Genomic DNA, 26,586 nt, shown 5'->3' with positions numbered 1-26,586 from the left:
TATCGCATATTTGCAAAAGTGCTTCGACGTTTTCGGAGGCTTCTGCTACCCACCAGCTCGATAGCTAGCCGGGAGCTCGAGGGTTACTGATGCGGCTGAGAACGGCACAACTCCCGGCACATCATTTTCAGATCACCGCGGACTTTCGCTGCTCGGGTTAAACGTAATATATAAGTCACTTAGACAACCTAAAAATGTTATTGTTGGGCTTTTTTCAGTGTTTTGTTTGTTCGTGAGTAAATCGGTTTGGCTGAGATTAAAGTTATTAGATTAGATTAGATAAAATAAAACTTTATTAATCCCCCTCCTCCTTGGTTTTTACACAGCTGACTAAACGTCAAACAGAAAACTGATTAAACATAAGTATGAGCCAGTCGAGAATTTACGCCAGTGTCCTGTTATATTTTAGATAGCAAGGAGCAGACGGCTGAGTTTATTAAACTCCACCGAGACAGCGGCGACGCTAATCTGAAGGCTAGACCGTCCAATGTCACGGCCGTTTACTTCCGGCCTACCCGACCTTCTGAGGACCCGGCCCACGTAGACCGCAAAGGCCGGGTCCTCAGGAGGATGCAGCCCATGAATTTGGACACGACCCATGTCCATGTGCCTAAATGCAATGAGTTGCTGCTATTGCGTATTTTTAAAAATGATTTATATATCTATTTTTTTTAATCAAACAAACTGTGATCATTCATTTTGCTGTAACCAGCAAAATAAAATCTTTGTTTTTCTTTTTTCTCTTTGTTTTTGTGAGCAAATCAGGTGCATTGTAAAAGGTTAATTTTCTAGCATAAGGGAAGAATGGATGAATTGATAAATGAATGAATGGTTGGATGAATGAATGTATTCCTCTGGTTGTACAAGTCTCCTCTGTAACTACTGCAAATGATTATTTGAGGTTTGGAGGTATTTAAGCTAAATGATTACTTTTGTTTTCCACCAGTAATATTTAATGTTTAAGTGTGTATAACAAAGACAAAAGATAATTGCGATTCATTCTTTTCGAAAGCCATCGGTGTGGCATAGCATGCCATTTTCTTTGTATTCAGAGGACAGTTTTAAAAATGTATGTGGAGGTTTGGTTTTTGAGGGGTTTAACAGCTTTTTTTAACAGTTGTGGGTGGATGACATTAAAAAATAATAATAATAATTTACCTGTATTCACATTTCATGTCTTTTTATATTTCTATTCACCAACATTTAAAAAAGATATTCTAGTATTAGCTCCAGGCCTTGAGAGCCGGTGTCCTGCAGGTTTTAGATGTGTCCTTGATCCAACACAGCTGATTCAAATGGCTAAATGACGACCTCAACATGTCTTGTAGTTCTCCAGGGGCCTGGTAACGAACTGATCATGTGATTCAGGTGTGTTGACCCAGGGTGAGATCTAAAACCTGCAGGACACCGGCCCTTGAGGCCTGGAGTTCCCCACCCCTGATCTGATAGGTTCAATGTTTTTGAGAAAGTAAGGAGATTAATAGAAATCCGATCCCTCGTATCTTCTTCCAGCAACGGCTCAAGGCTACTTAAAGAAATGTCGGCAAACCTGTTTTGACAAGTGGGGAAAAAAGAAAACAAACAGAGCCACAGAAAGCTGCAACCATTTTCAAACTGACCATTTGGCAGCGTTATCAAAGTATCATTGTTCTGAAATGGTAAAATCCTTTTTTGAATAAAACAATGTGACCACACATCTATTTTTCAGGCCAGGCCACTGCAAAGCAAATCCTCTCCCACTCACACAGAAAAGTTGACCCCACACACACTGGACACGGACACAGATAAAAAAAGCATCATCATTTGGAAACTATTTATTGAACATTTGCAACCAGTTAAATACAGAACTCTTTTCTCTCTACATCCCTCAACAGCAGGGACTGGCTCCACTTCATTACACTCTTGAGAGGAGGGAATGTTACAGGACTTGGTAAGGCGCACACTGTGCTGGAAGTCTTTTGGCTTTCTTTCTTCTGATAATAAAGAGAAACGAAATCTGCCTCTCAAATGTCCAACTCTGCTTCCTCTCCTCGCAACTGTTTGACCTGCAGCCAGGTGCTTCTGTCAATCCATACAGCCCGTGGCAAAAATGACACAAATAGGAGGCGAGAAGAGAAAACTGGTATAGACTACTGAGAACAATCCCTACTGGATGCAGTCTCAGATGTGTAGCCATGACTGAAAAGCTAAAAGTAAAATGATCAACATGAATATATTAGAAAAATGGCAATTAGTCTTTAATGAACACCTCGCCTCACCACCTCCCAAACAAGTTTTGGGTTATAAATTAAAACTGTCCAAATAAAATCAATTAACCAAGACTTTGGGCCCCTGTTCAGTTCCACTTCAAGACTGGAAAATCGTCATTGAAAAAAAACAAATGGCACTTTTCAGTCTCTTGAACTGGAATCTAGAATCTCGACTCCAATGACATCGACCCCAACCCTAAAAAATCAACTCTAATTTACATATATGGGTGAGGTGCTCTTCAAGCCTCTGCCATTTTAGCAGTTGTTCCCCAAGGGACAATGAGAAGGGGGCTCTGTGGTCTCTTGGGTGGGGTCGGGGTGAGGTGTGGGGCTAGGCCACGGTTTTGAAGGTCTGCAGTATGAGGTTGGTTTGGTGGATGAGCCGGTTTGCGCTGATGAAGACATTTATTGCCCTGGGAACAAAGAAAAATGATAGCTTGTGAAAACTCACTGGAGAACATCATACACAGTACAACAGAGTGAACAACAACTTTAGAACAAGAGTGGAAAAGCTGCCTTCCCTTATCTAATTGGTTAAGGATATTCAAATCTAAACAATAGGAGTAGAAGTCCTGCAAGCATGGATGCTCCTGTGACCCTCTCTAACAACTTTATCCACAGTTGACACAAAACAGGATGACACTTTGTTTGCACACGGACAAAAGTCATACCTTGGAACACTTTGCATTAGTTATTATCAATCTGATGATAACCAACTATGAGCTAGTTCCTCCTACAAAACCACGAACACCAGTTTTCTCAAATAAGGACTGCAGTAACGTTAACATTTTGCCGCTTCAATTGCAATCTCCCACATCCCAAAATATGGAATCTTTTCACCCAATTTCTATAGTGGCTATATCTGAAATAAAATCCTCAACTTACCCACAACCACTTACCCACAACCATAAAACCCCAAGTTTTTGACTCTGTTGGGGTTTCTGTGGTCACACTCATAAATTGCTCTTTGATGCAAGACTGTCCCCCCAAGTGCTTTAAACAGGGGGTTATCCAAACAGCAATACACACAAGTTATAGACCTCTTTAAAACTTCCTTTCATTGCTAAAATATTTGAAAAATTTGCTGAGACAAGGTGTTAGAGAAGCCCGATATTCCAGATAACTTTGGTTTCAGGATGTTACAGTCCACAGAAACAGCTCCTTAAAGTCTCAAATTCTGATAGCTGTAGATACGGGTGACTGTTGATGTCTTGTTTTGCTGGATCTTAGCTCAGCCACTGATACAGTTGATCATCAAATCTTCTACGTTGACAAATCTTAAATTATGCTTTATTATTCAACAATTTCTGGACCCGTTTCCTCTGTTTTTAGAAACCACTGCTTTCTTGAACTTTTACTGTGAAATATCTTTATGCACACTATATGCAACAACGACCAGGCAGTTTTAGAAAATACATTTGCACATGTTTAACAGAGACACACATTATATGACAGGCACACAGAGCTTACCAACTCTTTTTTATGTTTTAATGCAATTCAAGATTCAATAGAATCTGTCTTTAAAACAGGGTACTGATTAGCTGAGGCATAACACGTGGTGCCATACTTACTTTCCATCTTTGAAGTATGTTTTGAGGGTGTCACTGAAACTTTTGGAGTATTTCACAAACTCCTTTTTCTGGTGTTCCAGGGCCTTGCCGAGCAGAAAATAAAGCAAAAACATCCATTTGAAATGAGGGGAAAATGTGAAATAATTCAAGTAGTAGTAATTGTAGCGTATTCATTACTCACTCTGCGATTCTGGTACTGATATTTTTTAATGACATTGTTGACTGTGTCCAGAAGCTCTTTTATGGCGCTGGCAATGTCTCTGTGAAGTAAAATGAAACATTTTTTTTTTCAAACACAAATTCAACCAAGAAGCTAAAGGATAAAATCGGAATCAAGCACTACCTCAACCCCTTCCCCCGATATATCTCGAACATCTATTAGAGATGTCTGCTAGAGCTTGTTGGATGGATCTAAATATCGACAGTATCGATACCAACGCAGGTATTGGTATCAGATAGATACTAGCAATACTGAATTTATGCAAACTCAGTATATAGCCTACTGAATTGTGTTAAATCAATAATATTTTTTAGGAAACTGGAATCATGCACTATGAAAAATGTTTGAACATTTTGCTCAATATTTCTCCAAAGGTCTTCAATGATTGTTGTAGAATTTTCAAAACAAAATCGTCCAATTTAGCAGTATTTTCCAGATGTTTTACTACACAATTTCAAACAAAAGGGCCACAGGAAAAGTGTAAGGTGTCCATTTGGAAGATGTGATGGAAAATTTAAAACAGCTAATGGGCCTTAAGAAGAATGCAAGCATAAAAGAGCATATTTACCAGTTTTTATCCATCTTTGAACAATCTCCCTATAACATTTATTAGAGCATAGAAAAAAAATCCAGCACTGCATTGTTATAAATTAACAGTTATAACAAAAAAAATAGATCTCAACTCAGCAAATTTCAATCTATGATTCTTGAAATAGTTATTAAATATATAGATAAAGAGTCACGCATCTTATAAGGAAGAGAAAGTGAAAATTTCAACCACAAACACCTGCATCATAGTAGTATGCAAATACTATGGTGCCCATTTCTAATTGTGTGGAGAGACAGAATGCATATGTGCAATATCCGCTTTCATTTGTAATCTGGTGGAAACCCTGGAGCGTGTGTGTGCATTCGCACTCACTTGATAGTTTGTAGGAAGCGTACTCTGTCATTGATCTCATCTGGGATTTTGCTGAGGATGTGTTTAAGAGCTCTGGCCTTCTCATTTAGGTCCTGGAACTCCTGCTCAGGTCGGTCAATCATGAACTCTGCAGGGGAGATGAACAAAACAAAACAAAAAAACGAAACACACACACACACAAAAAAAAAAAGATGTTTAGCACACCCACAAAGACTAGATGATTCACAACATCTAACAGAGCATCTTAACATAGCATCTAAAGTGAGGCTGTATCGAAAAACAACACAAGCCTGTACTTGCACTGACATTAGCACAATTAGATGCATGAAAATACCATTAAGCAGCACAGCATCTTAGAAACATCTCATAAAAATCTGTGTGCACCAGAGAGAAAAACTAATTCATGGCTCTCTGCAGATTTTGAATTACATAAAGGTGTCTTATTATCAACTGCAAAATCAAGCTGTTTTGTGTGTGTGTGTAAATGTGTGTGTAGATGAATTATGTTTTTCATAAGCTGCCAAATCAAAACACTTTAGAATTGGACATGGAAGTAAGGAAGGAAGGAAAGAAAAGAAAAGAAAACAAAAGAAAACAAAGGGAAATCAAATCCTGACCAAGTATTGTGTCCTTGGCAAATCAAATATCTGGAATCCAGTTTTATTTGGTGTATTTTATTTGACTGTATGTAAACAACAAACAGCAAGCAGCTGCCCTAAATACAGAAGTATCAATTCTAGTTTTAACTTTCTAACTAGAAACTCAGCTGACTATGTTTCAACCCTCAGGTGTTTCCTGCAGAGTACACGCATTTTCCCATAAACTTCCAAAAGCGTGGGAGCAAACAATGTTTGCTTTAATAAAGAACAGAACAGATGTTCAGTGTTAAACCAATTAACTATTAGACGTGTCCTGGTGCATGCGTAACAATCAAGTTTCTCTGAATCATTAGACACACTGTCAGTACTGCAAATACAGTTTGCTTTGGCAAGATTAGAGGACACATGAATGTATCTTTGCGAGTCAACATATAATGTGACAACACAAGCCTTCCTGAGAATATAACACATTTACAAGGTGAAGTCAAGAACATTTCAGTGTGAAAATGCTGTCTCTCTACCCACCTTCCACATCATCAGCTGCCATGCGCAGTAGGGATTCAGTGAAGTTGATTTGGATGTTTTTTTTCTCCAAGATCTTCATTATGATGTCCTGAGTCAGGCCGGGGTTCTCCCTCTCCGCCTGACAGAAGAGGAGAGTCATACATGTGAGGTGAGCAAGACAAACAAGGCGCTCGGTTTGTCTTCTCCAATAAAAGCACCAGGGGGGCTTAGCCGAAGGCGCATAGGACAGAGTCAGAAATGTATTGAAAGTCAGACGCGCTCAGATGAATGTACAAAAGCTCTCCACCTGAATAATTCAACAAGGTAGGAAGCAGCGAGGGCAGCAGAGAGCCTAATCAGAGAGACAAGTGAACAAAAGCCCCACAAATGCCAAAGTAAAACAGCTGTAAAGGGATCAAATGTCCCTTTGGTTTGTATAATGATAAAGCCGCTTCAACTCTATTAATATTTCATTTGCGCGCGCACACACACACACACACACTTAACACAACTGGCATCTGGAGTGGTATAGAAGCAATCTATGCCTGTGCCACTGTGCTTCTATTATCCCAGTGCAATCAGAAGGTTGCTCTGTTATTAACAAAAACCTCTTCTGATCACTGCAGGCTGGTGTCCAAATCACAGCACGAGTGTGAATATCAGTGCCTCTCATGTTCTATTAATACCTGCTGAGTTAATTCATTTAAACACTAAGTATGAAAACTGAGGTGCTCAAGTTTAAGGAACATAAAAAAAACCTAATGCATAACTGATAATAAAGGTAAGAGTGCTAAGAGTTTTTTCCCCACATCTCTGGCCAGCTCCATTTCTAACAAACAAAAGGAAAAATACAGACAAATGAAAGCAGTAACATAATTCATTTTACAACGAGGAAAAAGAACCTATCCTGCGACATGAAAAGGTAGTAGAAATAAAATCTGGGAAAAAAACTGGACTTTGTATTTCACCAAAAATAAACAAATAAATCAGATAAGCACACAGCTGATTTTGACTACTTCCCAGTTAAAAACAATAGAAATTGCCCTTAGCCAATGAGCATATCCTGGATAATACACATATCTAACAATTGGAATAAAAATTTACAAAACTGACTTAACTTTTTATTCCGTATTACCCAAAGTGAGTGACTGAACCCACACTCTCATCAAAAAAATAAAATCTAAAGACCATTTTACCACAGACTTCTATAGGTGTGGATCCTTTTGCAACCACATGGATTGCCCCCTGGTGGTCATTAAAAAGAATGCAGGTTGAATATACTTCAGAAGTTAAACAGAAGCTACATCCAACTCTTACGCAGCTTCTATCTTTGTAACCTATCTTTGTTTGCATCAGACACACATTTTGCAATGACCCAGTTATCATGCCAGTCAAGGAGAATACATGCCTCTTGTTATTCTGCCAAAGCAACAAACTCATTATTGGTGAGGGCACCAGACAAAAAGCAGATGCACCTGCAATGTGTCACGCGAGCTGGAATGCAGCCTAGGTATAACAACCAAAGATGACGCAAAATTTGAAGGTGTGAGCAATACTTCATGTCTCGGGCCTTCTGCCTGATACACAGTCTTACCTTTATGAAGGCTGCTCTGAGAGTCTGAGCTGCTGATAGGTTGATCCTCTCCAGCTAAAAAAGGGGGGAAAGCAAACATGTTGATGCCAAATCTGGACATGCTGCGTCCATCACAGGTTATGTATACACATTTTTTTCATCCTAAATTAAAGCATTCTGATTAAAGATGTCAGGTCAGGTTTATACAGTCTTGCGTTAAACGTAACAGTAGTTACGTGTGAAATAAGTTTGGTTTTGGTATGTCTTTGATCAGCTCCCTGTAGGTGGGTATCTATCATGTCATCAAAGGAGAGCACATAATCACTTAATCATTTACAAAGAACAATTTTTATTTTGATACATTTATGAAAACACTTAGATGCCCCTTTGATGTGGACTGAAGTTTTGAGCCTCTGTATATGGACCATATTTAATATGTTTGGGCTTTTAAGCGGAGTGTAATCAGAATGCTGGGCTCTATGTAAAAACACAGCCACGCTGTAGTGCTGGATGATATGAAAAATAATCTGATCACATTGATCTTTTCCATATCAGTCGATATTAGTATCAATTAAACCACCGTTTCATTCTAGCTTTAAGGTTCCTTTTTACTCCTGATGTATGAAGATATAGTTTATTTTGCTTTAAATGTTATTTATTTTCTGTCTGAAGTTACACATGATATACTGTAAAACTTTAAACAACTGTATTTAAATACACGACACGGGTATATAATAAAGTCAATTCTAACCAGGCAAAAGCTTCAAGTCAAAGAAGTTAAAGAACGCAAACAAAGTGGAAAAACTAAATTCCAAATAAATAAAGTAGGTATCAAAACAATAAAAATAATTTTTTTTAAAGTAGTATAACATATTTTGTATAGATTCAAACTGTTTTACATTATTGGGAAACAAACCCACAAGTAAATAAATTCAAAATTAAGAACACTCTTCGTGGAAAACTTAAGAAACCTTCAAATGTAAACAAAGGAGAACAAACTAAACGCGTCATATTCACTCAATTATGCTTTGCTTTTGCTCTGACACAATAAATAAATAAATAAATAAATACAAATGAAGAAAAAAAAAAAGAAGGTACAAGAAGTCCAGAAATGTCTCTTTGAAGTGAGCAGTGAGGCTCATGTGCATATATGACCTAACCATAAAACCTCTGTGTTAATGAAGTATAAGAGCTGTTCAGCTGTTTCTGTGGACACTGTGTGTAGATGAGAAATTGCCATCTGAGAGAAATATTTACGTCCTGGGACCTAGTAACAAGAGTTAGTGACTTTAATCAGCCGCTTAAATCCAACATTTTCTACTGTGCTTACCAACATTAAAGTGTTTGACAATTAGGGCTGCCACAAACGATTATTTTGATAGTCAACTAGTCACCGATTATTTTTATGATTAGTCGACTACTCAGATCATGCATCCATTGGATGTAATACGTACAGCTTATTGCACCAGCATGCATCTGCTCTTATATAACTATCATTAGCTTACAGCTTTAAGTGTTTAAGGTATGCGTCAACTAAAAATAAAGACAAGATAATGGTTTATTAAACTTTTAACATCTGCTCTTTGCTCCCTAAAATATAACAGGACATTGGAGTAAATTCTCTACTATCTCACACTTCTGTTTAATCAGTTTTTTGTTTGACGTTTGTTCAGCTCTGTGAAAGCTATAACTTTAATCTCAGCCAAACTGTTTTACTCAGGAACAAATAAAACACTGAAAAAAGCCAAACAACAATTTTTTTAAGTTATCTAAGTGACTTATATATCATGTTTAACCCGAGTAAGGAAAGACCGTGGGCGTTCGGAAAACATTGTTTTACATACATACTTAAATCCATCCATCCATCCATTCACTTCCGCTTATCCTTTTCAGGGTCGCGGGGGGCGCTGGAGCCTATCCCAGCTGTCATAGGGCGAGAGGCGGGGTACACCCTGGACAGGTCGCCAGTCTGTCGCAAGGCTAACACACAGGGACAAACGACCATTCGCACTCACATTCATTTGCACATTCACACCTACATACTTAAATCTCACTACTTATTCCTGCATCTTTCAGGATCTTACAAAGCTTCAAACGACGCGTCGACTATTCAATTAGTCGTCGACAATTTTGATAGTCGACGTAATCGTGACTAGTCTACTAATCGTGGCAGCCCTGTTGACAGTAAAGTGGGCAGCTACATTCAAGATATCACTGTGTTGGTTTGTTTTTTCTTTAGAATGCATGACATGAATGGTAAAGACTTGCATTACACGTGTATGTATAATGCAAATAAATGGTGTAAGGACGGCACTGCTTCAGATGATAAAACCTATTTATGGAATTACGTGTGTCTATGCTTTCAACAGTTTGCAGTGTATGCTGCTCTGCTTCTTTGTCTGACTTTAAATAACCCAAATATCTCCACACTACCTCTGCCAAGTATGACTAAAAATAAAAACAACACAGACTGGTTTCTGATACTTGAGGTTATCACAGAAGTGCATTTTAGCAGCCTAAAACAAATGACAAGGTGTGTGTATGTATGTATGTATGTATGTATGTATGTTTTGCATATTTCTCATGTTTTTATGTTTCAAACCATCAAACAACTCTTTATATTAGACGAAGATAACCCAAGATTCAATTTGTTAGACAATCCAAACCCATCTGGTCCTATGTGAAAAAGTAATTGCTCCCTAAACCTAATAGGTTTGGCCAAAACTTCTTTATTTATTTATATTTTTCCCTTTTTCTTCTTCTTTTAAGTAAGCCATTTTCAAGCATGAACAGCCTGTCTAAGGTCATGCCAAAGCATCTCAATAGGATTAAAGTCTTGACAATGCCACCCCAAAACCTTCATTTTATTTTTTGTTTGGTTTTTATGAGCTTGAGCTTCAGTGCATGAATTGATGGCTGGACATTCTCCTTCAAGATTTTCTGGTAGGGAGCAGAATTTGTGGTTCCCTCAATTACGGAAAGTTATTCAGGTCCTGAAGCAGCTCAGACATGTTTGACTGTTGGTATGATGTTCTTTTATGAAATGCTGATGCAACGGGACTCAAACCTTCCAAAACTCTGGTAGACATGAGACAAACCTTTGTGTTCTTTTGGTCAACAGTGGTTTATACCTAGAAATTCTCCCATATGCCATTTTTTCTTATTGTTAAATCATGAAAAATGGCCTTAACTGAAGCAAATCAGGGCTGCAGTCCTTTTAATGTTGTTCTGGGTTTATTTGACCTCCTGGATACGTTGATGTGCTTTTGGGGTATTTTTGATAGGTTGCCCACTCCTGGGAAGGTTCACCACTGCTCCATGTTTTCTCCATTTGTGAATAATGGTTCTCACTTTGATTTGCTGGAGTCCTAAAGCAAACAAAGTGAATAATCCTTTCCAGACTGACATTTTCATCTCTTGACTTTCTTAAGCTCTTGGTATGATGTGTTTCTTTACGAGATCGTTTAGCCTACCTCGCTTTGTCTGACAGGTTCTATTTAAGAGATTCTTGATTCGCCAAGTAATCAGGTCTGGGTGTGGCTAGTGACATTCGACTCAGCTTTTCAAAAAATGTGGTTAATCAAAGTTGAGTTTCTCCCTTATTAAATGAAATAATCATTTTAAAACTGCATTCTGTATTTACTTCTGTTATCGTTTTCCAATATCTACATTTGTTTATTGATCCAAAACATATAACTGTATGTAATATGCAAAAAACAAACAAACAAACAAACAAACAAAAAAAACAGGAAGTGGGCAAATACTTGTTCACAGCACTGTGTATGCATCTTTGTTTCTGCTATGCCGATTCATTATTATAATCACCTGCTATATCGATATATTTTCAAATGTGTTACTGGGTCTCTGGTTTCTCATACAGGCATGCTAATGCTGATAGCTTCCCTGCACATCTCCTGATGAGGGGATGTCCAGGGAAGCTATCAGCGCCTTTGTCCCCAGCATGTGATATTTTACCTCATTGAAAACTGGATACATCACGGCGTACAGCGTCATGGATACCATGGAGTTTGTCTCCGCTTCATTCTTCATCTCCTCCATTGTCATCCTCCAGGGAGGAGCAGCTCTGGTTGTAACAGTGAGGAAGAATCTGCAGCTCACATACACTCACACATACACTCAACCAGTCACACACACACGCTCAAAACCACGCAAACTCCAGAGTATAGTAGCCTGAAGAAGAAAAATGTGAGACAGTAAAACAGAGTAAACGAAGAAACTGGATTTATAAAAGTACACAACTAAAACTCCTGAACACCCTAACAAACATATGAAATAATAAATATAACTTATAAAATCACTATGACACATTCCTTATAACCTCTATTTGTATTTGGTATTTATGCACTGTAATGTCTAATTCATTAATGTCAGATATTTATTCTGCAATGCCGACTCAATACTGTTTAACTAGCATTTTCTATCGTGTTCAGACAAAAAGAAAACCAAATTGACCATATTACTATTAGTTAGTAGTTAATACTATTGACCAGTATTGAAGTCATTTCAAAAGCTTTCTATTAGTTCATAAAGCTCTCAATGGCTTGCCTCCCTCCCTATCTCTGACTCAATGTTAACCCAATCAAACCTCTCAGGCCATCAAGTGCAGATCTTTTGAATATTTCCCAAATCAGATCCAAGTTTGCCGAGTGGTCTTTCTGCTACTGTGCTCCTGTTCTTTGGAACAAGCTGCTCGCTGACTCAAAACCTTGGGTTTTCCCATAAAGTTTTATTTTGCCATTTTGACTGCCTTAAGAGACTGTCAAACCTACGCAGGTTTTTAATGTTTCCATCATTTGTTTTAAGCACGTTTACGTACAAGGAAATTTTCTATATAAATAAAGCTGCCATTGCCATTCAAACACTGCTCTTTTGTGAGTCTGGAGAAGGGGAGTGGCACAGTTACCTGGCTGATGACAGCAAACCTTCAATGACCAAACAGCAACGTAAATATATGACAGTTGACGGAATTAAGAAGAGCTTATTAGAAGCAAGACACCATTCATAATTCTGTTGATTCATATCAAAATATGTAAAAGTCCAAAAGGAATGACAGGAATAACATTAACAACAACAAAAAAGTTTGGAGATGTAGATCAGACATTAGCCTCCTAAATACCATCTGGGGTATTCAGCTAGGCTAGCCAAATATCTCTCGATGTCATTACGTTTACATTAAAACAAATGTTTAGATTTTTTTTTTCAAAGTCATAAACTAGATTAACATTACTATTTTTCAACCAAACGCGATGGTAGCTGGCAAACCCAACCACTTAAGCAGCTTACTGGATGTATACAAGCCCAGGTATTTGAGACTCGGCTAACTGGACGTAGCTAACCGAGTAGATATAAAGTAGACGTTACATTGAGCTGGCTATTTTTCTTGAGACTGTTAAAATCAAGAGTTAGAACAACAAATGGGTGGGTATAGTATTATATTTGTCGCGATCTACCCGTAAAGATATCAACCTGAGGCCTATGGCCGAGCATATCGATGGTAGCGAACTGCTAGCAGTGAAGAGCCGAGCTTCCGTGCTAGCTCTGGTAATTTCTGGATTTATATTTTTTGAGATCCTAAAACACGCCAACCGGCTGGTTTAGGACAAATGTGTACATTACAGTATGTGTCAAAAATGTGAGCAGGTATCTACCTTTTGTCTGACTTCGTAAATGGGATGGTTACGCCGTCGATAGCCTTTTTAGCTGCAGTGTTTTCTCTACAACTTAAGGCGGAAGTTTTTTAGGACTGGCCCGAGCGACATCTTCCGGCCCGTTGCTACGTAAACACACACCGTCCAATCAAAGAGCGGATAAATTAAGCGACTCTGACGTCATTTAAATAGTTACATTGTACACGTAGTAGAGTTTTGAGTTACTTTGCGGAAGTCTTGTCTTCTCATGATAAAAATATCACACGGGCGTTTCTCTCCTTCGGACTCGGTAAGTTCTCAGGGGAATCCAGACTTGAGAGTCCAGGACTGAGACAGCAGTGTGGCAGCATCACAGCTCAGCTCAGCTCCATTGTGTCCTTCAGTTCCTTGTTGGGCTTAATTTCATTTTGACTAATATTTACAATGCAATGCAGATGCACTGTGAGCAGGTTGGACAGGGTAAAACATGAAACAGCTGAGGTTGAGCCTCTGAAGCCAAGTCAGAGTGGTAAGGCTATGGTTTGGACATGTGCAGAGGGGAGGGGACAGTGGATATATTGCAGAATGGATGTTGAATATGGAGCTGCCATGGAGCAGGTAAAGAGGAGGACCATTGGTGTGAGAGAGAAAGGGTCCTAGGGAGACGGTGAGATGGAGACAGACATTCAGCTGTGGTGAAATATGGTGCTTCCCAAGAATTTAAACCCAATTTGATTTGGTAAATGTTGCTTTCAAAGTGGAAAAAAAAGAGCACCCAAACTATTTACTTAAATTAACTCATTCACTGCCAGCCATTGGCAGTGAATGAGTTAAACCCATTGACTCATTCACTGCAATTGACGGCTATAGACGTCAATGGCAGTGAATGAGTTAAAGTTGTAACACCACTGTAGTGCATCAGCTCATTATGTAGAATGACTGACGGAATCATATACACTGTGTTGTTGGACCATAATAATTGAATCAATGACAGGTGTTACTTAGATATTGTTGATAGCTCATTTATAATATTCCATTGAATCTGCAAAATGATAAGTAACTACAGCTTTAGCAAAGCAGACCTCAGGCCATTACACTACCAGTACCATGTCTGACTGTTGGTGGGATGTTTTTTGGTTTGTTTGTTTTTTTTTTTTTTATTAAATGCTATGCTGTCCTATTTTTCACCAGATGTAACGGGACTCAAACCTTCCAAAAAGTTCAACGTTGATCTCATCAGTCCACAGAATAATTTTTCAAAAGTATGGAGGATCGTCAAGATGGGTTGTGTTGTAAATGTGGGACAAGTCTTTGTGTTCTTTTGGTCAGCAGTGCATTTTACCTTGAAACTCTCACCCATACATGTCATGTTCCTCCCAGTCCCCTTCTTCTATGTTATATCATGAACTCTGACTTTAACTGAGGCAAATGAGGCCTGCCGTTCTTTAGATGTTGTCCTGGGTTCTTTTGTGACCTCCTGGATGAGTTACTTTGATAGGCTGGCCACTCCTGGGAAGATTTACCACTGTTCCAATTTGAGTATAACGGCTCTCATCATGGTTAGCTGGAGTACCAAGGCCTTAGAAATGGCTTTTAAACCATTTTCAGACATGTAAATGACTTTGTTTCTCAGCTGTTTCTTTAGATCATGCTTTTGGCTAGTTGGCACTATTCCAAGACTAAGCTGGTGTTTCCATCGTTCGCTACTACCTCTCAGTTAACAATTTGTTTGTACACAGGAAACGAGTTTGTGTGACCTTTCGTTTCACTCTGCATGTACATAAACCTGCCAGGAGGGGGCCCCAGGAGATCTGTTTTTATGATTATTATATTTTTATGATTAAGGGCTATGTAAATATTTCTATCAGGAGACAGGGCCACTTAAAGTTTACCTTCTTGTGCATTAAAGTCCAGACACCGTTTATTTACTCGGTGTGAATAAAGTGCAGATTATGTGGGTAGCTTTATTTTTCTTAACATTTAATAACGCTACCGTGTTCTCGCACACCATGGCTTTGCCCATTATTAGTCAAATAAAAAAAAAAAACAATAAGTAAAAAGACATAGATGTTATAGATTATTTTAATGTAAAGTGGCATATTGTGATTGTTCATGTGTATATTTACGTTTAGTTATCAGTGTTGGTTTTCCTCCCAGAGCTAGTGGCTGCTGTTGGCTTGTCATCCAAGGCTCTCCAGCAGTCAGCCAGCTGTTAGATGATTAGAGCTGCTCTCAGTCAATAAACCAGTATTCTTCACTGGTCAGCTGCTGCTTTTGTGGACTGTGTGCTGCTACTCTAAGATGATCGCTTGAATTGTAAAGACACTCACAGCTTACCAAAGTCTCTTAGGTCAGTTTGAATTGTACCTATTTTGACTGGATGTAATGAGCCCTATGTGTATTTGTGTGTTTATGTTCAATTGCTACTTGTAATTATTGCTCGCTTCTTGCTGACGTTACTCTTGAAGAGGACATTCTCAATCTCAGTGACATTTACAGCTGGATAAATTAAAGGTAATATTATAAAACAGTTACATTACCAACTTGTACATGTGTGGATTGAACAGTACTGAACTGATTTTACTACAGAAATAATGCCATATATATATATATATATATATATATATATATATATATATATATATATATATATATATATATATTTATTTATTTATTTATTTATTTATTTATTTATTTATTTATTTATTTGTGGAACTTCCACAGAAGTGTAGCAATTGTTGCATATAAAAAGCCAGCGAACTGGAAAGCTTGGTGAGCTGCAACTGGTGACTTGTTTGCATTTTCAATGCAAAACTTTAAGGCTTTTCAGCCATTATACTCGCATGCTTACAGATTCATTTTACTAATCTGATTACACACACTTCCTGAATAAACCTTCAAGGGACCTCCAGAGAAAATTAAATAATGTTATTTCCCCAATCAGCATACAACTGCATAAACATTTAGAACACTTACAGTTAATCAATACCTTAAAATAAAGCTTCAGTGCAAATCTAGCCTTATGGAAATCACTTATCATAATTGCTTTTTGGTGTAACACACAGACTCAGCTGAGGGCAGAAAAATGACACACTCTTATTAAAAATTTAAAATATAATTTATTAGAAAAAAATAGTCAACAGAAACAGTCCCAGCTATAATATAATACATAGCATCCCATTTACAGAAGGAACAAAACACACAGTCCAAGAACATCTGCTATAAACACATTGATGTTAATCTAAACCATTGTAAATCTGAGCTATGTAACATACCTGTACAGAGAAAAACAAAATGTGACAGCAGTGTTTGTAGTGTGTGGCATAAGTATATAAAAGTAGAAGTACAACTAGATACACCCGCCTTTAGTTAACTCCGCCCAACCACAGCCATTGGCTCATTGCAAAAGTGGAACACATACACACTCCAAAATCACTGCCAGTTTTAATGTACACACAATACCGGTTTACCCTGTTACACTGGTGCAGGCTACACTAAACTTTTCCACCTGTTTAGACAGCATGCCTTGCATTTTTGAAAGTGATGTCAGGCCTCCCTTTGGCTATGGTTTGTCCTGCGTCAGACATTGTCTGCTGTGCACCTTCACAAAAAATCTTTATCTGCCATTTACAGAAACATTTATTGTCATGTATGTTATCTGCAGAAAATAAAAATAAATATCAATAAGTATAAGGTTCTGAGAATAAATCTGAGTCTATTTTGGCCAGCAGCAGGAATTCTGTCCTTAATTACCTTTTTTTCAGGAAAAAAATCTTACTGATTATTTATTTGACTAAAAATAATCTGATGATGCTTAGAACTTGAACTTCTATTTTATCATGTAAAATGTTCATTGATGTGGTCAGAAACATCTGGAGTTTGTTGGAAAAAAAAGAAGAACACTGGCATCCTTCCAGCACCTCCCTGGCAACAAGACCAACCCCCAGCTTTACAAGCCAGTGACAAATCTTCACTGGCTTCACTGTGGAAAGCAAGAACCAATCGGTGTGGAGCTGAGCCAGACATTCAACCATAGTCCTATTCCCTCACTGCTCACCTCTCTGTGTCAGTGCTGGTTGGACAGTCAGCAGCAAACCTTTCAGGCCTTTAAAACCATGAGTTTAACTGTAAGCCGTATTTAAAGTGTTTTGGGGCTTTAAGCCACTGTCGGACAGCTCTGTGTGTCCAGGAGCTGGAACTGCTGCTGTTTGTTTCTAATAAGTCAGCTCTGAAATTTAAAGCTTGATACATTTACACATTAATATTGTCTCATAACCTAACAAAAAGGAGATGTGTAAATCACTTTAGATAAAGTTTAAACTGACTTTATTGATTGAATAGTTCTTCTTGTTGTGCGTTCAAGCATTGTGCCAACCATTCTCACATTCCAGTGACAACGCTTGGCACAGCCTCCACTGCTGTAACTTTACAACTTGGCCTCATTTGTGATGCTAGTAAGTTATGGATTAACAAGCTGCTTAACTATAAAAAGTATTTGCCAAGCACAGAATCTAATCTGGCACGTTCAGCCGATATTAAGCCAAAATTCTGAACATAACCTCCTCCCAATCAGAGGCCTATACTATGAAGCAGACACTGATCCTCCACTCTTTCACCATTCCTGTGTATAGAAAAGCTATTTACAGAAAACCAATTAGTCAGCATAGGTTTAGACCTGTAAAAGCCCTTCAGGCGCTCTCAACATTTGTATGGTCTTCCAGGAATTATTCAGTTATTTTTCAGAGATCAGTATGAGTATAAGAGAGCTCTCTTAAATAGTTTTCTATTAAAGGTGTTGTATCAATATGTTAGTGCTTTGCATGCTTTGGTCAGTAAGACTGGACAACACCTATTCTTTTTGCTGCCTCCCAAGTGATGTCTATCAGTTTGAGAGCAAGTAAAGAATAAAAATAAAAGCAGATTTGAAATGCAGGCTTAGTCTACATGGAAATCTATTTGTGCTCAAAGAATCAATCAAGGAATAAAATTTAATCTAAGAAACTTTATATCAGGGAAGGAGAACTACTTGAAAGGCTATTAAGAACTTTAGCCCTGTCATACTCTCTGCACATAGAAGCCTGCGGTATCTTCCAGGAATTGTGAAGCTATTTTTCTGAGAACTGGAAAGGCAAGATTTTGTACCTGTTAACCTCTAATCTAGAGATGAGAATGATAGGTGATACCCAGACAAATGAACTAGTTTCATAGAACAGAAAATCCAGGTTTAACTCTCAAGTTACCAAGATAAGATGAAATCCTGCTTCATAGTACAGGCCTCTCGATATGATGGAGATTAGAAATCAACACAACTGAAATCACCAGCTATACTAACTAATGAGTTGTTGGGAAAGTAATTGAACCATTCCTGGAAGAGCCAAGGAACGTTTAAAGTAGGAGGATCTCAAGATTTTAATAGCATCTTTGTCTTTGTCTTCACTAATTAGCATCAGTACAGGCCATAACAACTCTATGAAAACCCCTGAGGCAGATTTGTTTTTCTCCTCAAGCCTTCACTGCCAAGTTACCACTCCTTCCTTTCTTTCTTTCTTTCTTTCTTTCTTTCTTTCTTTCTTTCTTTCTTTCTCACACTCATCATATGTGCAAAAAATTGGCATATAGCAACAATCAATGAAAATCAGTTAGAGACCAACTGTCAGTCATGGTCTGTTGTGTGTCTTCACAAACACTTTTCAGTTTTTATCCTGTTAATTTGTAGCTTCGTAGGAGCTAAATTCTTTAGCCGCTGTTTACACAATGACAATTCACAGGTCAGGAGAATGGACATATTTATTTATCTATACATACATATTTATCTAAGCTTATGCTATAAAAAACTCACACCATTTGCTTCACCTAAGCTGCCACAAGCTCAAAAACCTCTGCTGAGGTTAATCTCAAGCTACTAGCTGAAGAGTACAACTTGAAAAAGCTCAACTTAAACCAGAAATGGAAGAGGTTTGCCTTCAAACTAACTAGTGTGTTTTAGGGCAGAATCTTTACTTTGAAGGCAAACAGTCTCCATTGCTAGTTTTTAATCGCACTTTTATGAGTTTCACCACAGCTCAGAGAATAGCTCGCCAGTGTTTGTAGACAGGTCTTCCACATCCATTCAAGTTACGCCAAACCAATGGCAAAGAGTTTGATTGGGGAATGCACCATTTTTTCCCTGTTGATAGGTGGTTCCCAGGGGGTAACTGAGTGGTCTGTAGATCTGTGTGAACGGCACTTTAGCAATCATTTTCCCAGCGATTGGAATCAACCTGCAACAACCAGTTGTAACTGGTCGGGGAATATGCATTTTTGCCCATTAGGCCAGAAGTTGCCAGATGGTCACTGACCATATTGTCATCATGATTGTCACAGATCTGCAAAAGCCCAACAGGAAATTAGGATTCAGACTATAAGTACACATCATGCAGTTTGTCCCATCGCGCATGGGGTGATCGTGGCTCAAGAGTTGGGCGTTCGCCTTGTAATCAGAAGGTTGCCGGTTCGAGCCCCGGCTTGGACAGTCTCGGTCGTTGTGTCCTTGGGCAAGACACTTCACCCGTTGCCTACTGGTGGTGGTCAGAGGGCCCAGTGGCTGCAGTGTCCGGCAGCCTCGCCTCTGTCAGTGCGCCCCAGGGCGGCTGTGACTACCCATTCACCAGTGGGTGGATGACTGTGTATAGTGTAAAGCGCTTTGGGGTCCTTAGGACCAAATAAAGCACTATACAAATACAGGCCATTTACCAAAGTCATGTACTTATTTTATGGAAAACAAGTTGCTTTGTTTAACGATTACAATTTGAATCGTCTTTAATGAGACTACACATGCATAGAAATACAAGAACTTGACTGATGCAGAGCAGTAGCATCATTGGCTTTTCTTGCAAAACTGCAAAGACAACAAGGACTTTTTATCAAGTTTTATCAAGTACACATCCAGAAATGGAGCAGCCAAGACCAACTTTGTGATTTCCACAAAAATCACAAAAAGAACAGTAAGCTATTCTCTGAAGAGAAGTCTATCAAAGACTGTTTGATGGATTCAAAGAAGCATTTGACAATGTACTCCTCTCCAGGCAAACTTTAACAAGATGGATCAAACACTGCAGGAAATCTGGAGTTTTATCTGAAAAACAAAGCAGACAAATATAACTTTTTGTCCTTGAGAGCTGCGATATCCGCAACACTGCCCAGTTGCTCATCTGTTTACATGGTAGATTACAATGATGCTGGCAGCAATGCACTTAGTGAAAGGGACTGTGACATCGAGTGACTTGTTCACAAGGACAACTGCATGCTTGGATAGGTTTTCCAACTTTCTTTTGAAACGGATGCAAGTTAAAAAGACTGAAATGAACACAGAAGCGACATTGGTATTTTTCCATTGCATTACACACCAGGTGTTGTGTAAGTCAGTGCTAAAAATTAACTTTGTTGTTGATGATGTAACTAAAATGGTTAGCTTAATCAGGGCAAGAGCACTGAATCACAAACTGATTCACTACTGGTAGAGTTCTTCATTTCAGTATTACTGCTAGATTTTTAATTCTCTCTCAAAGAGAATTTTCCACATGAGGACCTTTCTTTTCTTTTTATCTTCATATGTGAAACAGCATTTGCCTGGATAAAGTTTAAGAAATCCAGATCCTCTCTCAGTAAAGATAACCTGTCCATTGTCCTTTGTATTTCCACCACAGACATTAAACCTGACTTAAATGCATGAAATATTAAATAGTGATTAAAAAAAAAGTTGGTGTTTTTACTATGCCCATGTAACTTTTAGATTCCCTAATTGGTTTTTTTTTCTTCTTTTTTTTACTTTTAAACCTGTCTTGTCTTGCAGCTTTTGCAATCAGAATTATGATCTGAATGCAATGTTGTGCCAACATATTTTGCTTTTCCAAGATGAGCTCTATAAATTCTCTATAGCCTCCTCTTGCTTGTGTGTTTCTTTTACCTGTTTATTTATCAATTTCTATTAGTGTTATTTCAGGTAATAACATTATATGTTTAGTATGACAACATCTAAGTTTACAGGCAGGGGAAAAACAGAAGATGGAGAAAATAGGAGAAAGCATAATAAAAGAATAGAGCACAAATAGAAAAGCACGATGTATCGTCAACTGGTGCACCTGTAAGAAAAAAACAAAGAACAGAGGAACATAGAAGACCTTCATTGGGTAGTTGTAACATCTGCTCCAGTACCATTAGCAGAACTGAGTTCAGCTTATTAGCACCGCTCTTTATAACAGTCCCAGTTTCCTGTGGCCTCGTGGGAAAACTGCACACCCCTGGTCTAGATAGAATCATACATATATAACAACATAAGTGCATATTTTCAACACGTAAGTGACAGTAACAATGTTTCCGTTCTTTACAACAACGCAAACTACTCATGAATCAGAACTTCATCTCTCAGGCCTTGCACTCTGCAAAGTCAACAGGCTTGCAGGCAGTTTCATCAAATAACGAGGAGCAAGGTCAGGAAGTACATCTTCTAAATTTCCCAACAATATATTTGCCCCTCCACCATTAAAACCTCTCAAAAAAGGTGCCTGTTTTAAATCAGTGGAATGTAAAATGACTGAGTAAATACACAAGACAGAACACAGTATACGAGACAGAACCATGACTTAAACGTTACCGGCGCATTGTGGATATAAGCATCTAGCATAATGTAAAGGAGGCGCCCTAGGGACTAGTAGATTGGCCTTGCAGATGCTTTGACATACAGTCAATTGGCATTTTGCACTGGAAAGCAAACTTAATATACTGAAAGTGCTCAACACTGAGGAGATGTGTGTATAATAGGCAGACTGTAATGCACTGGAAAGACCGGGTCAGGCCGGAAATGTTTGCATTGAGAAATGTGCTTCAGATTCTAACAAACATGTCAAAACTTGGTTGCTGTTGTGCACCAATACTTTTGGTTTTTTTGCATTATGGACAGGAGTCAGTGGTTCTTTGCTCTATACACGTAAGGGTCCGGGAGAGTCCAAGTTATCCAGTCTTTGCTTCTTTGCTGTTGCTTTTGTTCCTTTATTTGGCTCTGCACAATGTAAACTTCATTTTAAAGAACTCAGCTTTTCCCCAGGGGATCTTTTTTTTTTTTTTTTTTTTTTTTAGTGTTTTTGCTTTTTAAAGTCTAAGAGGTTTGTTTTAACAAATACATTTCGATAACAAGCAGCTTATGTAAGAATGAAAGCATTTCATTTCAGAGAGGAGCCCTGTCCTTCTTTGCAGAACACAATAGAGTGAACCAAGCTGTGGCTCCTCCCCCTCCTATGTCCGCTCTAGAATACACAAAGTCTGAAGGGGGTAACGAATCCTGGTACGCCCCTGCTAAAAGTGCTAGAGGTAACATGTCACAGCAGCAAAGCAATGGTCTGTGGCCACCACCTGCAAATTCATTCATTTGGTTTTTGTTTGTTTGTTTGTTTGTTTGTTTGTTTGTTTGTTTGTTTGTTTGTTTGTTTTTTTGGGGGGGGGTCTTATTGTTGCTTCTGATATTATTACTTTGAGGTGTATCGAAGCAGGTGAAATAGATTCACAGTGGGTTATTCTTTCTAACAGATTGTGTTATTCTATGATGATCGACCATCCCCGGTTTTGTTGCTATTATTGTTATTTGTTTTGGGTTTTTTTTTTTTTAGCACTGTATAAAAGTGAATAAAACAGTGTATAAAATAATTTCATAATTTCCTACTGCTTTTGCTAAAAGCGGAGTTTTTCTTTATCGTTGTTTTATTCTCAGTTAAACGTCCTGAAATTTCCCAACTCGGTATTTCTGCGTTTGAAGATGTTTTGCATTTAAGAATGTAGGAAAATTCGCAGCAAAACCCTTTAGGAAGAAAAAACAAAATAAAATAAACGCATAACATTGTGACCTATTGTAATTTATCATATTCAAAAATATCAAATGCATTTTATGAACTACAATGAACAATTACAGCCGAAATATGCTTGATGTTGTATCGTATTAATACGATACAATATCATTCTTTGTTTTATTCCACTACATGTTATGGAAAAATACTTAGACGCTGCAGGGGAAGTTGCAGGAAAATCTAGAAACATCTAAAAGCCAGCAAATCCTCACCACCGGCCTTTGTGGTTTCACCGAGAACTCTCCGGAATGGAAATTTTTCACCTCATGTGAAGAAACGTGAGTGGAAACAAGCCCGGCCATTTGCTGATGTCCTCGGACGTCTCCCTCAGCATCAGCTATAAAAGTGCGACCGAGCGCTCGGATTGGCTTGTGGCACTGAAGCCGTCCTACGAGGGAACCTCTCGAGCTCGTGGCTGACACCAACTGGACGAAGACCATAACCGACGCTTTCAAATTAAAGAGAGCGGAAATTTACAGTCGTTGAAGCGAAGAGCTGTCAGCTATACGCCGGGAAGCAGTCTCATTTTAGATACTTTTACACTTATTCCGTGCAAAGGTGAGGGAGTTTACCGGTTTGGTTCACTTATTTTCCGCTTTCTCTTAATTTGACTGCTCCACCATCGAACGACCAAACACAAAAACCGGTTTGTTAGGATTTTCGTAGAAAATTTACCAGCTGTTTATCGGAGGGCAGAGGAGAAAAAACGACTTTTCTTAGAAAGCGTTAGAGCTCTCAGGCTTAGAATAATAACACCCAATTGTTGTTTTCCGCACGTGTGCCATTATCGTCGATTAAATGTGATGTGTTAGTGAAAGGCAGCTTTTTCCGCTAGGTTAATTTCCGTGTGGAGATGATGTAATTGTTCCTCCTCTTTCTTTCAGACTCTGCAGCCATGTCCGTGAACGTTCAGGTCAACAGCCCTAATGTGAAGTACACTGACTCTCACATTGAGGCTCAGTACTCTTACCAGACCTCGTCGGTGCACAGAGATGGGAACAAAGTCACGGTAAGTGATTTACATTTATAGTTATGTGTGCGCGTTTAGCCCCCAGCTAACCCGCGCTCTGTCCGTCACAGGTGACCCCCCGCACCACTGAGATGACGATCCGCACCGAGCGCCGTGTGCCTCGGCTGGGAGTGATGCTGGTGGGCTGGGGAGGCAATAACGGGACCACAGTCACAGCGGCCGTACTGGCCAACAAACTGGGTCTTACCTGGAAGACTAAAAACGGAGTAAAGGTGAGACGGGTGTCACAAATACGCACATATGTGTATGCTCCGGAAGGATTTGCATAGACTTTTTTTATGGTATTACTATTTGAAATGAAGAAGCCACACATTAGTAAAAACCTACCAAATAGAAAATGTAATATGATGTTCCTGCTGCACAATAACTCCTCCCAATCAACTTTGTGTGAGTTATTGCATTAAAATAGATCGCATGCTGCACAAATAATCGATTTCATTGAATATGACATATGCTAAGTATGGTCAATTTAATAACATAAAAGAAATACAAATACTTAAGAGAGTGAATGAATTCCACCAGCACGCTATAATGAGATGTGAAAATTACCACTGCAGAATGAATAGCAAGTCTTCTTGTCCTGCTGTAGAAACACAGTGTGCTGTATGTCCCCTGCTGCAGAAGTACAGCCTCATAATAAGCTGATTATACTGACATGTTCAATGGAGGGTTAAAGGCTTAACTTACTTAGGGATTTTCCCTTATAAGGACATCTGTAGTAATATTTATGAGCTGGTTCCTTCTATTTCTGGTTATTACTGCTTAATATATTTATAATTACCATTAAAAATAGGGAATTACATTCGATACAGAGATTAAAATCACATTCTTTTTGCTTTCTCTGCCCTCAGAAAGCGAACTATTTCGGCTCCCTCCTGCAGTCCTCTACTGTTTGTCTGGGATCAGGGCTTGAGGGCGAGGTTAACGTGCCCTTCCGGGACCTCCTGCCCATGGTGCACCCTAACGACATTGTGTTTGATGGTAAGAACAATTCCACACAGTCGTCTCAGGGTGTACACACTCAAGACTGGGGTGTGTGGGTGTGAGAGAAAGTTCAGACAAGTATGGGAGTGTTGACAGCTGTGAAAACTGATCCCAGAACATATGAAAGGGATAGGGAGTCCATAAGGTGAAGGTTTTAACTAAAAGTTACTGCACTGATCTTCTGTAAATTATTACAGTTATTTTGGTCAATATTTATTATGATTATTTAACAGGATTACTTACAGCCTTGTGCATATGATGTTATAGGAAGCACATGCACAGCCAGCACTTTCATAGAGATGCTAGAATCTAGTTTAGGATCAAATGGATTGCTGAAAGAGGTGAGCCTTCCTGTTTAGTTCTGAAAAATAATTTTTTTCTCCCTCTTTTTTTTTTTTTTTTTGTTAGGTTGGGATATCTCTTCATTGGATCTGGGCAGTGCAATGGAGCGAGCTCAGGTGCTTGACTGGTCTTTACAAGAGCAGCTGCAACCACACATGAGCTGCCTGAAACCCAGACCATCAATCTACATTCCAGAGTTCATTGCTGCAAATCAGGAGAGTCGCGCAGACAATGTCCTCACTGGCACCATGGCGGAGCAGGTAATAAAAGTCTCTCACTCCCCTTTTTATTCATCTGTCTACTTTTTTTCCTCTTGCAATTTGTCTCAAAGAGTACACGATCTTCCAGATGGAGCGAATTACAGCTGACATAAGAGACTTCCGTCAGGCCAGTGGTGTGGACAAAGTCATTGTTTTGTGGACCGCCAACACCGAGCGCTTCTGTGATATCATCCCAGGAGTCAACGACTCTGCCAAGAACCTGCTGGCTGCAATCCAGGTGAGATCAATGGCCATAAGAATAAATCCAGAATCAAGTTTGAGTGCAAATCACAATAATGAGCCAACTTAAACTGTGTTGGTGGTCAGTGGTTATCATCAATCACCCACTCAACTTTAATTTCTTTCTAATGCTTAGGACCAAACAGTAATCCTTCATTACATTTACTGATTAATGAAGCTTAGAGGATGAAAAGATTAGCCCTTCTAACACACTTTGGATTTGTAAATGAAATGTCTTAATGAGTCTGAAATAGACAGCAATTCCTTTTATATCAGATCAGGGGAAAGAAAATTATGATTCGCCCCTCTTGGCCAAGTTCTTATTTTATCATCTTCCTTGAGCATGCTTGTACTGCTGTCAGCAATGATAAGAGTCTATTTCACAGACTTCTGATCCTCAGCAAATAGCTCAATTTAAGATAGTCATGAAGTCAACAAGAGAGATGTTTTACCGACGTGATGTAAAGAGTCTCAGGGGAACTGTAGTCAAGCGTTCCTACTAAGCGTAATATGATGACATGCTCAGTAACAGCTATCGTGTCTTTGTTTTCCCTTCATCCATCAGGCCG

The 26,586-nt window shown here is 38.8% G+C and overlaps 2 protein-coding genes across 2 annotated transcripts in view; one reads left to right on the top strand and one right to left on the bottom strand.

Moving 5' to 3' along the window:
* Positions 1-1,798: 1,798 nt before the first annotated feature.
* On the bottom strand, positions 1,799-13,448 carry LOC113012279 (programmed cell death protein 10). The gene is made up of 8 exons (XM_026152381.1): positions 13,308-13,448; positions 11,614-11,829; positions 7,660-7,713; positions 6,087-6,204; positions 4,963-5,089; positions 4,002-4,080; positions 3,821-3,903; positions 1,799-2,662 (listed from the first exon to the last, which is right to left on the bottom strand). Exons 2-8 carry the CDS (start codon positions 11,701-11,703, stop codon positions 2,581-2,583), a joined length of 633 nt encoding a protein of 210 aa, XP_026008166.1. The 5' UTR covers positions 11,704-11,829; positions 13,308-13,448; the 3' UTR covers positions 1,799-2,580.
* Positions 13,449-23,516: 10,068 nt separating this feature from the next.
* Positions 23,517-26,586, top strand: part of LOC113012621 (inositol-3-phosphate synthase 1-A) — a 5,323-nt gene continuing 2,253 nt past the window's right edge. The window contains exons 1-7 of the mRNA XM_026152911.1: positions 23,517-23,719; positions 24,046-24,170; positions 24,242-24,403; positions 25,043-25,172; positions 25,584-25,777; positions 25,866-26,015; positions 26,583-26,586. The exon at positions 26,583-26,586 is cut by the window's right edge and continues 215 nt beyond it. Coding sequence (XP_026008696.1) covers positions 24,057-24,170; positions 24,242-24,403; positions 25,043-25,172; positions 25,584-25,777; positions 25,866-26,015; positions 26,583-26,586 — 754 coding nt within the window. The 5' untranslated portion in view covers positions 23,517-23,719; positions 24,046-24,056. The remainder of the gene's footprint in view (positions 23,720-24,045; positions 24,171-24,241; positions 24,404-25,042; positions 25,173-25,583; positions 25,778-25,865; positions 26,016-26,582) is intronic.

This window comes from Astatotilapia calliptera, chromosome 19 (genome assembly GCF_900246225.1).
Source record: "Astatotilapia calliptera chromosome 19, fAstCal1.2, whole genome shotgun sequence".
Taxonomy (NCBI): Eukaryota; Metazoa; Chordata; class Actinopteri; order Cichliformes; family Cichlidae; genus Astatotilapia; species Astatotilapia calliptera.
This window is presented reverse-complemented; position numbering and strand designations above follow the sequence as displayed.

Coding starts and splice junctions, on each gene's coding strand:
- LOC113012279 (XM_026152381.1), bottom strand. CDS start 11,703: ATGACAATGGAGGAGATGAAGAATGAAGCGGAGACAAACTCCATGGTA. Junction 6,205..7,659: donor TCAGAGCAGCCTTCATAAAG/GTAAGACTGTGT, acceptor CTCTTCTGTCAG/GCGGAGAGGGAGAACCCCGG. Junction 2,663..3,820: donor ACATACTTCAAAGATGGAAA/GTAAGTATGGCA, acceptor CTTTGTTCCCAG/GGCAATAAATGTCTTCATCA.